Source organism: Phalangium opilio, unplaced genomic scaffold (assembly GCF_054372755.1).
Source record: "Phalangium opilio isolate 3A_F unplaced genomic scaffold, DU_Popi_V2 ptg000209l_1, whole genome shotgun sequence".
NCBI lineage: Eukaryota > Metazoa > Arthropoda > Arachnida > Opiliones > Phalangiidae > Phalangium > Phalangium opilio.
Window position 1 is genome coordinate 19,713,895 of NW_028324217.1, and position 14,116 is coordinate 19,728,010.

The 14,116-nt window shown below is 36.7% G+C and overlaps 1 protein-coding gene across 1 annotated transcript; it reads left to right on the plus strand.

Moving 5' to 3' along the window:
• The first annotated feature begins 7,819 nt into the window (after nt 1-7,819).
• On the plus strand, nt 7,820-13,373 carry LOC149621123 (uncharacterized). Its single transcript, XM_089854707.1, has 5 exons — nt 7,820-7,866; nt 8,192-8,273; nt 8,321-8,446; nt 9,019-9,886; nt 12,093-13,373. The coding sequence occupies exons 1-5, from the start codon at nt 7,820-7,822 to the stop codon at nt 13,028-13,030; spliced, it is 2,061 nt and encodes a 686-aa protein (XP_089710833.1). The 3' UTR covers nt 13,031-13,373.
• The last annotated feature ends 743 nt before the right edge of the window (nt 13,374-14,116 follow it).

The window sequence follows — 14,116 nt, forward strand, 5'->3', positions numbered from 1 at the left end:
ACCTGGTTCTGAGGTTGGCAATTCAAACCCTGAAACTACCTTGAAAAAAACTGAAAATATGGGGTTTATAACGCGAAATACGAATCCATGTGTCCTTAAACTGAAATACAGTGACAGTTTGCCTCAAAGTGCGCCTTCACCTAAAATTAAGGTTGAACCTATTCGAAATGAGAGCGATCCGCCACGAGAACCTCTTGAAAACAATATTACCATTAACGATTCTTATCGTAAATCGCCAAGTTTCTCGACAGAGGGGGACACTGAGGATAATTCAACTCCATCGAAGAAATTTCGTGTTCCTGAATTGAATGTTGAATCCGAAAAACATTTGGATCTTTCTCTCGACGCAAATGTCGAAGGCGATTCACTAGAAAGAGTCCTAGAAAACGAACTTGATGAAAACCAATCCGAAATCGCCGTGACAGATGCAAAGAAAAGTGATGGACAAAATCAAAGTGTGGAACTGTTTGTCGATCCGAGCTCATTGAGTGTGCCAGTGTTTGTTCCTGAAGTAGAACGCAACCCAATTGAACTATCAGAACTGACCCCCGTCTCTATGGAAAGCGATTTGCCCGAAGTTCCGATTGCAGTTCAACATAATAATTCGGTGTCCAACACGGAGATATTTGAAGATGTCGCTCCAAAGAATCCAGAAGGTAAAACTTCATCGCCTCGTTCGGAAATTGCACGTAAGTCATTTCATTCTTTAATAGTCTTGAGTACCTAGATTGAAATATCATATTTCTAAGCCACTATTTCCGCCTTCTCGGAATAAAGTCTAGTCGCGTATTTCATTTAACTGCTCGTAATACAGGGTGCCTATTCTGTAAGCTTCGAAAGGGAGTTGTCGATCGACATCTCTCTCGGTCTCGAAAATCACAAAAATGGTATTCTGTCAGAAGTTGTCGAGTATCGACAAGTTGTCGAACTAGATATCGACAGGGTTTCGTTTCGAGTAATCCCTCTTGCACGAGTTTTAATCTGAGATTAAATAGCTGCCCTTCTACATTTATCTCGCTTTGAGTTAAATAATCTGGCTAGGGAAATTATTCGGTGAGTTTTACGAAGACAACGTTCTATCAGAAGTAGAAGAAGATGTAGTTGCACTCAGGGTGCCTTTTGCTAGGCAGAGAAACAAAGTGCAAACTAGATGTGACAACAGAGAGTGGGTGCCAGAACGAAAGAAAATGGTAGCTTGTCTGCACGCAGCATCAGCTAGAATTTGATTCTCCGAACATCCGTTGAATTTGAAAATACGTCCTTTCGAGCCAAAGTTTCTCTTGCAATCCAATTTATGTTCATCCCCTTTTTACCTCTCCGTTTGACGATGTCGTCACCGAGAGGTATTACACTGGACGTGTCTGTCACCGCGTTCACGCAATTGCGGGTTTTCTTAACATTTGCTGTGAATCAATCGCCTTATATACCCTAAATTTCCAAAAATTGTTAAAGAGGCATACACTTGAATTGAAACGTCAACAATAGCTATGTTTAAAATGATTTTAGGAATAACGTTTCTTAGAATGACTAAACTAATATGAAGCTAAATTACTGACGATAAAAATAATCAATATAAATTATATTTAATTAAGAACAACGTCTCGACTCGTAGAGGTCTATTTTGGTTTCCCAACTTGTTGTTTATTAGGTCGTTTACTCATAATTTAATAAAAACAATGAGTTTTCGTAGTGCGCTTGAATGTTACTGTATTTTTGTTACTATATTGTAAATGACGTATGTGTCGTTTTTATATTTCATTAATAAATTTCTGTAGGGAAATTCAGGAAGAAACATTCAACTCGGATCAAATATTCTGCTGAATATAAAAGGGGTCCACAACGTCACACAAAGAAGTGTAACGAAGAAAAACGCTTCAAATGTGATCGGTGTGACTATGCAAGTACGTGGAAGAATAATTTGATCAAACACCAACGCATTCACAGAGGTGAAAAACCCTTCGTATGTGATCAGTGTGACTTTTCAAGCACGCAGAAGGGTAATTTGATTCAACATCAACGCATTCACAGTGGCGAAAAACCCTTCAAATGCGATCGGTGTGACTATAAATGTACCCAGAAGATTGGTTTAATCGCACATCAACGCATTCACAGTGGTGAAAAACCCTTCAAATGTGATCAGTGTGACTCTGCAAGCACGCAGAAGGTTCAATTGATCGCACATCAACGCATTCACAGAGGTGAAAAACCCTTCGTATGTGATCAGTGTGACTATGCAAGTACGTGGAAGAATGCTTTGATCAATCATCAACGCATTCACAGTGGTGAAAAACCCTTCAAATGTGATCAGTGTGACTATGCAAGCACGCAGAAGGGTAATTTGATAGCACATAAACGTAGAAGTCACAAGAATGAATAGATGGATTTGAAGGATGCTAGACAATATAAAATTTCTTTTTAATCTTAAAATGAACATTTTAAATTTGTTGTACAAAAACCATCTTTCATCCTCTTTTGTAATGAATTTTTCGAAACTGTTTACGTAAGAATCCATTAAATTTCTCGTTTCTGAATTGTATTAACGGAAACGGTGCGCATTGTCAAGGACAGGACTCTTGGTTCACTAACAGCCGTTTTCAGAATTAATTTTAAATTAAATGACGTTACTAAAATAAAAAATAGAGACTCCTCTTCATCTTGTTTTGGGTGCTTCTCTCCAGGCTAGAAAGTTTCCAAACGTGCAATCAAGAGCAAATAAATATTTGTAACTTGCCTTCTCCTATCTTTTGGTTGCAATTAATTCCAAGAATATCTGTTAAACATTTTGAGTGAAAAATTAAAAGACCGTTTGACCAAAGCTATCTACTTCCTTTTTATTTAATGTTTATCACGTTTATATCCATAACGTTTATTCGCGGGGAACGTTATGCTATTGAGAGTACTGTCAGGGACGTTTCTGTGCTTGGATACAATAGAGCGCGTTGACAGGTTTTACATGGATGTAAACGCGCTCCCCATTTCTGAATCGCGTACGCTTTTTCCCGTAATCGGGGGAAATTGTATTTCACTATGTTAACTATTTTACTCTAGTCCCGATCCACCCTTTTAGTGGCCACTATTCCTTTATCTGCCTAGTCTCCCGTCCATTCCACATAAACCGAATCTGTCGCATTGGCTTCTAACTTCATCACCTTCTGTTATCTATCTATTCCGTATAAAAAAAATCTTTCAGATTACCTTCTACTTCATTAACATCGTTAGGGGTACGAGATGTAACGAGTAACGTATAGCCTCCAAATGGCGGGGCATTCACCAAATGTTCACGCTATTGATTTGGGTTAATTTTAAAATTATCGTTCAGTAATAGACACCCATTATCCGTAAAATAGGAAACATTTGAGGCTGTACGAACACCATGTAAAGTTTACTTTTACAAAATTATTTAGTTTGCTTTTGAAAATTGTTATAGATATTTTTTGCGGTCCAAGTCTGGTAGAATCTCCGATATTTTCTCGACATGATACTTCTAGAACCACAGTTCACTCCAGTCTTCAGCACATTTCCTCTGGTTCAAATCAGTTTACTAATAGCTTGGACTAGTTTTAAAATTCAAAGTGAGGGTTACTGGTCCTCGGGACCAGTTTCTTAATTAAGAACAAAGGTGGGGGGCTGGGGGCCAGTCCGGAGACCAGTTTATTATTTCGGACACTAGGGGGGGGGTCACTGGTCCCAAGCAGCGTGGGAAATAAGGCGGTGGCATATGGCGAATGACCAGTTTAAAAATTGCCTGGACCAGTTTTAAAATTAAACCGGAGGGGGTCAGTGATCCACTTGACCACTAATAAAATTCAAGGGTAACCAGAGTCCAGACGTTATCTCAACTATTTTAATTATCCACTGAGTGGATTCCACTTCTTCATTTTAGCAGACGACGCGTCCTGGTCAATGATCATGGACCAGTTTATTTATTCCAGACCAGGGGGTGGCAGGCCCAATGTCCAGTTTTAAAAAATCCTTATTTCCCATTCCCACCCTGTGCTCCCAAGGACTAGTTTAAAAAATATCCTTATTTCCCAGATTGAATGGTTAGGAAAAAGCTGTCTGCAGTCTGCTAGACGTTCTCTTTTTTTGGCGTTTGTACTTTGTTGTGAATTCCTTTGTTACGGTAACGGCTCCTCCTTTAAAGGCTTTAATGTATTTTTAATGATTATTAAAAAGAGTATCTATATACAAGAAAAGCTCTTAAAAATAGTTGAAGCTTTTTCTCTTTTTTAACCCCAAATACAGAACAGTGTGAGTAACTGTGAAAGAAAAACTTTCATTTAAGCCTTGCCTGGTAAGAATGTATATTAAACTGAGGCATAGCCCCCTGGATCACGCGACTCGCGGACGCAGGCTGCTCGCGCTATAGAAGCCCGCCCAAAGAATTATTTTCCTATGTTAAAGCGCGTATCGGGGATTTTGCTTAGGGCTGTGCGAATAGTACTTTTTAAGGTATTCGTCGAATACCAAATAGCAGTGTTTTTGGGAGCCATCTCTCGGCTCGGAATAGGAAAATGACCAAATAATTTGACCAAATAGTGTGAAGTTCAAAAATTCGACCAAATTTAAATTTCTATAAATCTATTCTACCAAATTTTAAATTTATAAATAATGGGACACGGAAAGGTACTATTGAACAGCTGAAAACTTATTTTTGAACGAATCAAAGGCTTTATTTTAATCAAAATTAGGTTAGTTGACAATATATCCCTACTCGTTTTGCAATGTATGACCTCTTCCATGATACTTTATTTTTAATAGGTATACTGTACTTGATAATAACCATTACCCTTTAAAACCTTTAATGGTTTATGTCCTTGTCTATGAACTTCTAAAGACTGAGTGGCTGATTCCAGCTATAGCCTCCTAGATCACGCGACTCGGTGAACGCGGGTAATACTTAACAGTAGCCACGTCAGAATTTTAAGGCTGTGTCTGCCGAGTCGCGTCATCTATGAGGCCACGATCCAGCGGACACAATCACAGCGCCCATGGGCAGAGTTGGGCACTCCTCCTTAGATAGATTTTTTTCCTATCAAACTATCATAGATGGCGAAACTATCAATTCTTCTGGCTATATTTTAGAGTGGAACTCCTTCTTAGATAGATTTTTTTCCTCTCAAACTATCATAGATGGCGGAACTATCAACTCTTCTGACTATATTTTAGACTGACATTGCTGGTTAGATAGATATTTTTCCTCTCAAACTATCATAGATAGCGAAACTATCAACTCTTCTGACTATATTTTAGACTGACACTGCTGGTTAGATAGATATTTTTCCTCTCAAACTATCATATTTGGCGAAACTATCAATTCTTCTAGCTATATTTTAGACGGGCATTATTTGTTAGATAGATTTTTTCCCTCTCAACAAATCATAGATGGTGAAACTATCAAATCTTCCTTCAATATGTTAGATTGGCTCTCATTGTTAGATAGATTTTTTGCCTATCAAATCAAATTGAAATCTTTAGGAACGACTAAATTAATCGATTATTTAATTTCCGGACTTCAAATTTGATTGTTTTCGATCAAACTGATTTGGGCTCTACCTACTTTTACTCTGTTTAATCGATTCCTGATATTTCCTGATTTTGTAGAATTTCTAATATTTTCATATATTCATATAATTTCCATAATCTCATTTCTCAAGTTTGACTTTTAACTGTCTATAGTTCAAAAGCTACTATCCAAACTTTTTCAAATTATTCGCCCTTGATTTAATCTAAACCATCTACTATAAACGGTTAACTAATAATAATTAAAGGCAAAAATTGCAATTAAAACTGTGGGTAATAAAAATCAGAAAATCTACACTTTAATTTATCTACTTCTACGTTTGGATGATTTCGTGGAATCGTTCTTCCTCCTCGAGTAGTCGTTCACATCAGTGACAGCACGGAGCTTCTATATACAAGAAGCTCCGTCTTCACAGTTTGAACTGTTGAACCATCGTTTATTTTATTTTTATTTATTTGTTTGAGAGGGTTATAACGACCACCAAGTACAGAATCTTCTTATAGAATAAACCTACACTTGCTAACGTTCAAATATATTAAAAACTTCGATATCATTCAAAAAACGACTTATCTTTCCAGAAATTTTCATAACTATCAAAATTGCCTATCAAAGATTAGCACATAATTTTTTAAAATGAAATCAGAAAACAGATGTCGCCAAATAAACTCACTCAAAGAATCAATTTATTTCTCAAGGAATAATGCCTATCATTTTTTATGATTTCTAAAAGATGGGGTTAGTAGCCAGATCACGTTGAGAATCGATATTTTTCTCTAGAAGATTTCAACGAATCAATGAATCATATCAACTTCGAGTGCACTTTCTAAGCTATCAAACTCAATCGATCATTATAATTCAAATTTTTCTCGAAAATAACTATCAAAATTGATACTTTGATAGGGGCAGATTTAGTTTTCTATCGTATCAAGTGGTAAAACTATCAAATGATATGATAGTGCCCATCTATGCCCATGGGGATAGGAGCATAACATTTATGTTCCTATATCTATGACAGCGCCCTCAAATTCACAAAATCAACAGAAAAATTCAAAAACTGGTTGCGAATACCAAATAATTTGGTCAATAGACTGTTAAAAACATTCATTTTTTAGTGGATTGATTCGCTATAGAATAGTCGGTTTTTCGAAGCTCATTATTTGGTATTCTAGAATTTTGAAAACCATCATTCGATTCGTCGGTGCGAATAGTAAACGTCAATTTTGACCAAATTATTTGGTCCGACCAAATAGTAACGAATAGTCTGCACGGCCCTTAATTTTTGCTCGAAAAATCAAAGCCGTCAGCTTTTAACATGGTCGTCTATGGGAGGAACACCATTTTTTGGCCCTAATTTGGCAAATAATGGCTCAAATCTCTTGCAATTTTTATCGGATGTGTAAAATAAGGTTTGAGATTTTTGTGCAAAATTTCGAAAGATTATATCGTGTAGTTTTTTTGTAAAAAAAATTAAAACTTAGCCGAAAATCAAAGCCGTCAGCTTTTAACATGGCCGTCTATGGAAAGAACACCATTTTTTCGCCCTAATTTGGCAAATACTGGCTCAAATTTCTTGAAATTTTAATGAGAGGTGTACTGAAGGATTTTTAATGATTGGGAAAGGTTTTAAAGCTCTAAAACCAATAGTTTCGTGCCGAAACCTTACCGGGAAATTTAAAATGAATAATGGTTGTGCTCATGTACAAACAAAGCTTTATTGAATTTCAGGGAAAAAACTATTGGTTTTAGAGCTTTGAAACTTTGCTCGGTCACTAATATTCCTTCAGTACACCTCTCATTAAAATTTCAAGAAATTTAAGTCAGTATTTTCAAAATTAGGGGCAAAAAACCTGGTCCCCCATAGACGGCGATGTTAAAAGCTGACGCCTTTGATTTTCGGCTAAGTTTTAATTTTTTTTACAAAAAAACTACTAGATGTAATCTTTCGAAACTTTGCACAAAAATCACAAACCTTATTTTACACATCCGATAAAAATTTCAAGAGATTTGAGCCATTATTTGCCAAATTAGGGCCAAAAAAGGGTGTTCCTCCCATAGACGACCATGTTAAAAGCTGACGGCTTTGATTTTCGGCTTAAAATGCTTGATACGCGTTTTTGGGCCCATTGGGCGGGCTTCTATAGCGCGAGCAGCCTGCGTCCGTGAGTCGCGTGATCCAGGGGGCTATGACTGAGGGAAACGCCCTTGGTAACACTAAATCTTTGTTGATGGCCATACTTTTTATTATTATTAAAATGTTACGTATTTTATCATAACAGGAAAACTGTACAAAGAGTGATGGAATTTGTTAAAGAATGTCGTGTTATGGTGGAACGTTTAAGCTGGTAAGTGATGAATATAATGCAACTTGGATCATGTCAATAAGGCATAACGGATCCAAACCGATTGAAACTATTATACCTTGAAAAGAAATAGATCTTGCTATTTAAAAAATTAAAAATGCTAGCAGAATAAATAATTTATACGAAGCTAGTTGTAGTTGTATTCAGAAAATGTGCTTGAGAAAATCCCTAGTCTTGAACAAAAGTGTCACAATTTAAGCATCGCTATGTTTTTCTTAGCTTTTTATAGCGAAAGCTACAATGTATGGGGAAACTTTCCTTGTCCGTTTTTGATTTACCTTCAGTTTGCAAAATTATTTTATTTTAGGGTAGATTTACAATTTCACGAACACTCTTTTCAAAATTCCGAAATGAGTTTAGTAAATCTTCAACGGTTGGCAATTAAAGAGGTATTTGCGCAATTATTGCAATATTGCACGTTTAAGACAAACTGAAGATGACGAAAACTTTGTTTTTAGGAATGGACTACGAAGAAGATTGTAACTATGATCACTTGAGCAAAGATGATCTAATCAATGAAGTAAAAGCTAGAGATGATCGAATTAGGAAACTGGAAGCCAAGGTATTTTTCTAAGTATAGGGGTTTTTTAGCAGTGTGAAATTAAGCACGGAGATATGAGAAACTTTAAATGGACAGTTGTTGAATCAGGTGTCCCTTGAAATAGAACCAAACTCTATGAGTGGGTTAATTAATTAAGGCTATTGGTGAAAACACCTATCAGGATTGGCACAAAGCTAAGGGGATTGGCAACACGTCCTTCGTTTCTTTATTAACAAAGAAACCCGACGAGGGCCTTTGTTGCTGATCCCCTTCTTGCTTGTCATCATCTTCCCCTTTTTCTCGCTTGCCCCTTTAAAATACGTTCAGCCAAAGAAACTCCGAAGATTGTTTTGTAATGGAATCTCATTTTGTTTAGTGTAATGTTTTAATTTCAAACTTGGAAAAAGAGAGAGTGAAAACATCATTAACGATAAATAAGCAAATAGACGAAATTGAAAGACTCAATAGGGTCATTAAAGAGTTGGAAAAGAGAATCAAAGATCTGATGGTATGGAACATGCTTCACTTTCATAGTCGATTGGAAAGAGAATTACTTGAAGAATGAGAGTTATTGTTAATTGTTTAAAAACTAGGAGAAAAGAGGAATACATCAATTAGATAATGATGAATACGTGAAATCTGAACCCGTTGAAAATGATTTGGGAAATAATGGCCAGGAGTTAACCCTTCCTATTGTGATGCACAGTGTCCAAGGCAACCTGTGTAAAGAAAATATTAGTCAAGAATCACCTGTTACTGAGGTTGGCAATACAAACACCGAAACTACCTTGAAAAAAACTGAAAATATGGGGCTTATAACTCGAATTACGAATCCACGTGTCCCTAAACCGAACTACAGTGACAGTTTGCCTCAAAGTGCGCCTTCACCTAAAATTAAGGTTGAAAACCAATTCGAAATGACTCCTGACACGAACACGGAAAGCGATCCGCCACGAGAACCTCTTGAAAACAATATTACCATTAACGATTCTTATCGTAAATCGCCAAGTTTCTCGACAGAGGGGGACACTGAGGATAATTCAACTGAATCGCAGAAATTTCGTGTTCCTGAATTGAATGTTGAGTCCGAAAAACATTTGGATCTTTCTCTCGATGCAAATGTCGAAAGCGATTCGCTAGAAGAAGCCCGTGAAAACGATCTTGATGATAACCAATCCACGATCATCTTGACAGATGCAAAGAAAACTTACAATAAACAAAATCAAACTATGAGACTGTGCTTGCCAAAACTGAAGCGTGTTGATCCGAAGTCATTGAGTGTGCCAGTGTGTGTTCCTCAACTTGAACGCAACCCAAATGACCTATCAGAATTGACCTCTATGGAAATTGATATACCCAAAGTTCCGATTCAAGTTGAAAATAATGGTTCGGAGTCCAACTTGGAGACATTTGAAAATATTACTCCAAAGATTCCAGAATCGCCTCGTTCGGGAATTGCACGTAAGTCATTTCATTCTTTAATAGTCTTGAGTATCTAGATTGACAAGTCATATTTCTAAGCAACTATTTCCGACTCCTCGGTATAAAGTCTAGTGGCGTATTCCATTTGAATACTTTAAGATCGCTCTCGATTTGTTCAATAAAATCCGAATGTATTTTTTTTTTTTTTTTTCATCTTTCGAAAATCGCGAATGTGGGAGACACGAACTTCCTACCGGAAAGTCAGTGTTCAGTTTCAGGATCTAATTCCGCATTAAACTTAGATGAAAACTAATCTTGGGTTATATTAATTCAAAATAGTATGGATGAAATCCATAACGTCACATTAAAACGCGAACCAGGAAAATAAACTTCAACTTTTATTAGTGTTTCTTTGCAAGCACACTGAAAATTAATTTGGTCAAACAACAAGCCATTTACAAATGGGGGGGGGGAACCCTTGTTCGTGATCATCAATGTGCCTTAGGATGAACGTTCTTGACTTGGAAAAAGCATCTGTAAATAGAATGGATTTGAAGACTACACTGCCAAGAAAAAAACTTCATTTACGTCCTATATGGAACATATTTAAATGTGTTGGACAAAACGTTCACACTTTTTTTGTTATTTTTAAGATTCTACGTAACGTATATTTGAATTGTATGAATTTGAATGAGACTTTCCCAAGGGTCTTCACTCTTTTCTTATCATCGCTGGTACTTATTTCAGCCAAAAATACTTTGACAATAGAGAGGGGGTGCGAGGACGAATTAAAGGGGTAACTTGTCATCATGCAGCGTTACCTGGCATTTGATTCCTTGAAAACACGTTGAATATTTTGAGAGCAAAGCAGTAGCGTCGCTAGGGTTTGAAATTTGCGGGGGGGGGCTAAATCTGGGCAAACTAGTTATTATAAGAACTTAATATTAAAAATTGAATAATGGGTTCATTGGAAAATGTGTAGACCTTGAAAACTATAGTAAATTTGTGTCAACGTGAAATTATTCGTATTTTAAAGATATACAACCTTTTATATATAAAGACTACGGAATCGATTATGAAGGATTTTCACTCGTCTTAGGTTTATTTTTAGTTGTGGTTAGCTTTTAGAACACACTACTGGGACTCCCTTCGAAAGAACATGAAACATTTACTTGTCTCCATCTGTTTTTTTCTTCAAAATTTTACTGTTTGATGTTTAAAAATTTTTATATATTGCTACAGAATTTTACGTTGCTAACAGCAATTTTTTGGTAGGGTTTACGGATTATTTTGGGGGGGCTAAGTTTGGAATTTGGGGGCTATAGCCCCCCCAAAAAGGCCTAGCTTATAAAACCTGATTATAAAAGGGGTGTACAAAGTCATATTTCAAAGGGTAACGAAGAAAAATGCTTCAAATGGGATCAGTGCGAATATAGATTCAAGCGCAAGTGTCATTTAATCGCGCATAAACACATTCATAGCGCTGAAAAACTCTTTACATATGATCAGTGTGACTATGGGTGTTTTCAGCTTTTTCCCTCGGTAAACATTTTTAATCAACGCTACTATTTACCTCTCCAAGTGACATATGTCATTGAGAGTTACTGTCTGGGACGTTTCAGTGTCTGTCTGTCTTTTGTTACCATAGAGCGCGTTCACAGGTTGCGTATGGAAGTAGAAGTGTTCGCGTTTTCCGATGGTCGATAAAAATTGTATTTCACTATGTTAATTTTTCTACTTGAGTACCAATCCGCACTGTTCCTTCATCTGCCTAGTCTCTCGAACATTCCACATAAACCGAATCTTTTGCATTCGCTTCTGAATCCACCACCTTCTGGTGTCGATCTACTTCGTATATTTGAGATAAGCTTCTACTTCATCACCATCGTTAGGGGTACTAGGAACGTCTAGCCTCCAAGGGGCGGGGCTTAAGCAATATTTTCCCGGAATTTCGCTATTCATCATCAAATGATTGCCTGCAAGTCTGCAACTCCATTATAATCGTTACGGATAAGATGACGGGAACTGTCTAACCTCCACATGGTGGAACTTACAACAAATGTCATAACAATTACGAACCTCTTATTTTAGTAATTAAATCAGTCCTACATTCTTAAACATAAGTTAGATCTGGCAATAAGTTAAAACGATTGAACAAAAATTATTTTGAGAGCAAAGAAATGTTAAAAGTACAACCTTTCGGGTTTCGAGCCAAGGTGATGTTTATGGTTTATATTTTTTGTAGGGAAATTGAAGAAGAAACGTAAAAAGGGCTTCAAATATTCAACTGAATATAAAAAGGCTCTACAACGTCGCATTAAAATGGGTAAAGAAGAAAAGGGCTTCAAATGTGAACAATGTGACTATTCTTGCAAGTATAAGTACGATTTCATCAAACATAAACGCATTCATGGCGGTGAAAAACTGTTCAAGTGTGATCAGTGTGACTTTGCAAGTACGCGGAAGATTGATTTGATCAGACACGAACGCATTCACAGTGGTGAAAAACCCTTCAAATGTGATCAGTGTGAATATAGATGCAGTCAGAAGAGTTATTTAAAACAACATCGACGCCTTCACAGCGGTGAAAAACGCTTCAAATGTGATCACTGTGACTATGCAAGTACGTGGAAGAATGATTTCAAAAGACATCAACTCATTCACAGTGGTGAAAAACCCTTCAAATGTGGTCAGTGTGATTATGCCGGTAGAGACAATAGCAATTTGATCGCACATCAACGCATTCACAGTGGTGAAAAACCCTTCGTATGTGATCAGTGTGACTATGGATGCACTCAGAAGAGTAATTTGATCAGACACAAACGCATTCACAGTGGTGAAAAACCCTTCAAATGTGGTCAGTGTGATTATGCCAGTATATGTAATAGCAATTTGATCAATCACCAACGCTTTCACAGTGGTGAAAAACCCTTCAAATGTGATCAGTGTATCTTTGCTTGTAATCGTAAGGGTAATTTGATCATACACAAACGCATTCACAGTGGTCAAAAACCCTTCGTATGTGATCAGTGTGACTTTGCAAGCACGTGGAAGAGTAGTTTAGTCGCACATCAACGTATTCACAGTGGTGAAAAACGCTTCAAATGTAATCAGTGTCACTATGGATATACGCAGAAGATTCATTTGATCCGACATAAACGTAGAAAACACATGCATGAATAGGTGGATGTATTGGATAAAAACCGTATTTGCTCGTCTTCTGTAATTAATGGGCCGAAACTGTGGATGTTTCTTCATTCTAAATTGTATTAACGGAAGCGCCTCTCAATTTCAGAGAAAATAATCTTGGGCACTATGCCCAGTTGTAACAACTCCATTTTCAGATGTAATTTTATATTAAATGTAATAAAATTCACGTAGAGGATGTTAAAATAAACCAGGTACTTTTTTCGAATTGATCCAAACGTATGAGCTTTTCTTCTTTCGAACCATTTTCATTTCTGTTACCAGCCCACTCGGAACTTTCATTAATTTAGAATAAAAACTATCAATATAATATTTTTTTGAATTTTGGTAAATAAGTTCAGCTAGCTAATTGTACCAAGTCATCTTGCGACTTATTGCCACTTATCTAACGCCTTTACAATGCATAGAGGGGTGGTGGCTAGCCCCTATGCCACAGCTAACCGACAGCGTCCTATACTAACTATTACCGTTAACCATTTTTCTAAATTACCGTTATTTTTGATGGATCTTCATTTGCGTCTTTAATTACTTTAACTTCGTGATCAGCTTTCAATAGAAACAACACAGACACGAAAATTGTCGAATTATAAACTTGTTTTTCCAGTACTGAGTAGGCGTAGTTGTTTGTTTGAATTTATCTTCTTTCCGAATATGACCAAGCCGCCTGGTTTATATCGGTAACACTATTGGGAAGTTTTAGAAGTGGTTTGATTGAGTTCTTCTCTAGACTGGTAATGCGACGAACCCCTAGCCTGTTAAGAGCCTACTATTCTGGACCCGTAACGTATTTAACAAAACGTTCACACTTTTTTATGTTGCTTTTTAAGATTATGCATAACGTATATTTGATCTGTAGCACTTATGACTTTTCATCCTCTTGAATAATGAAAATAATAAAATGGCCCTCTTTCCCAAGGGTCTTTACTCATTTCTTATTATCGCTGGTAATTATTTCGACCAAAACTATTTTAACAAAGAGGGGGTGCCAGAACGCAATAAATTGGTAACTTGTCTTTAAGCGGCGTTACCTAGCATTTGATTCACTGAAAATCCGTTGAATAT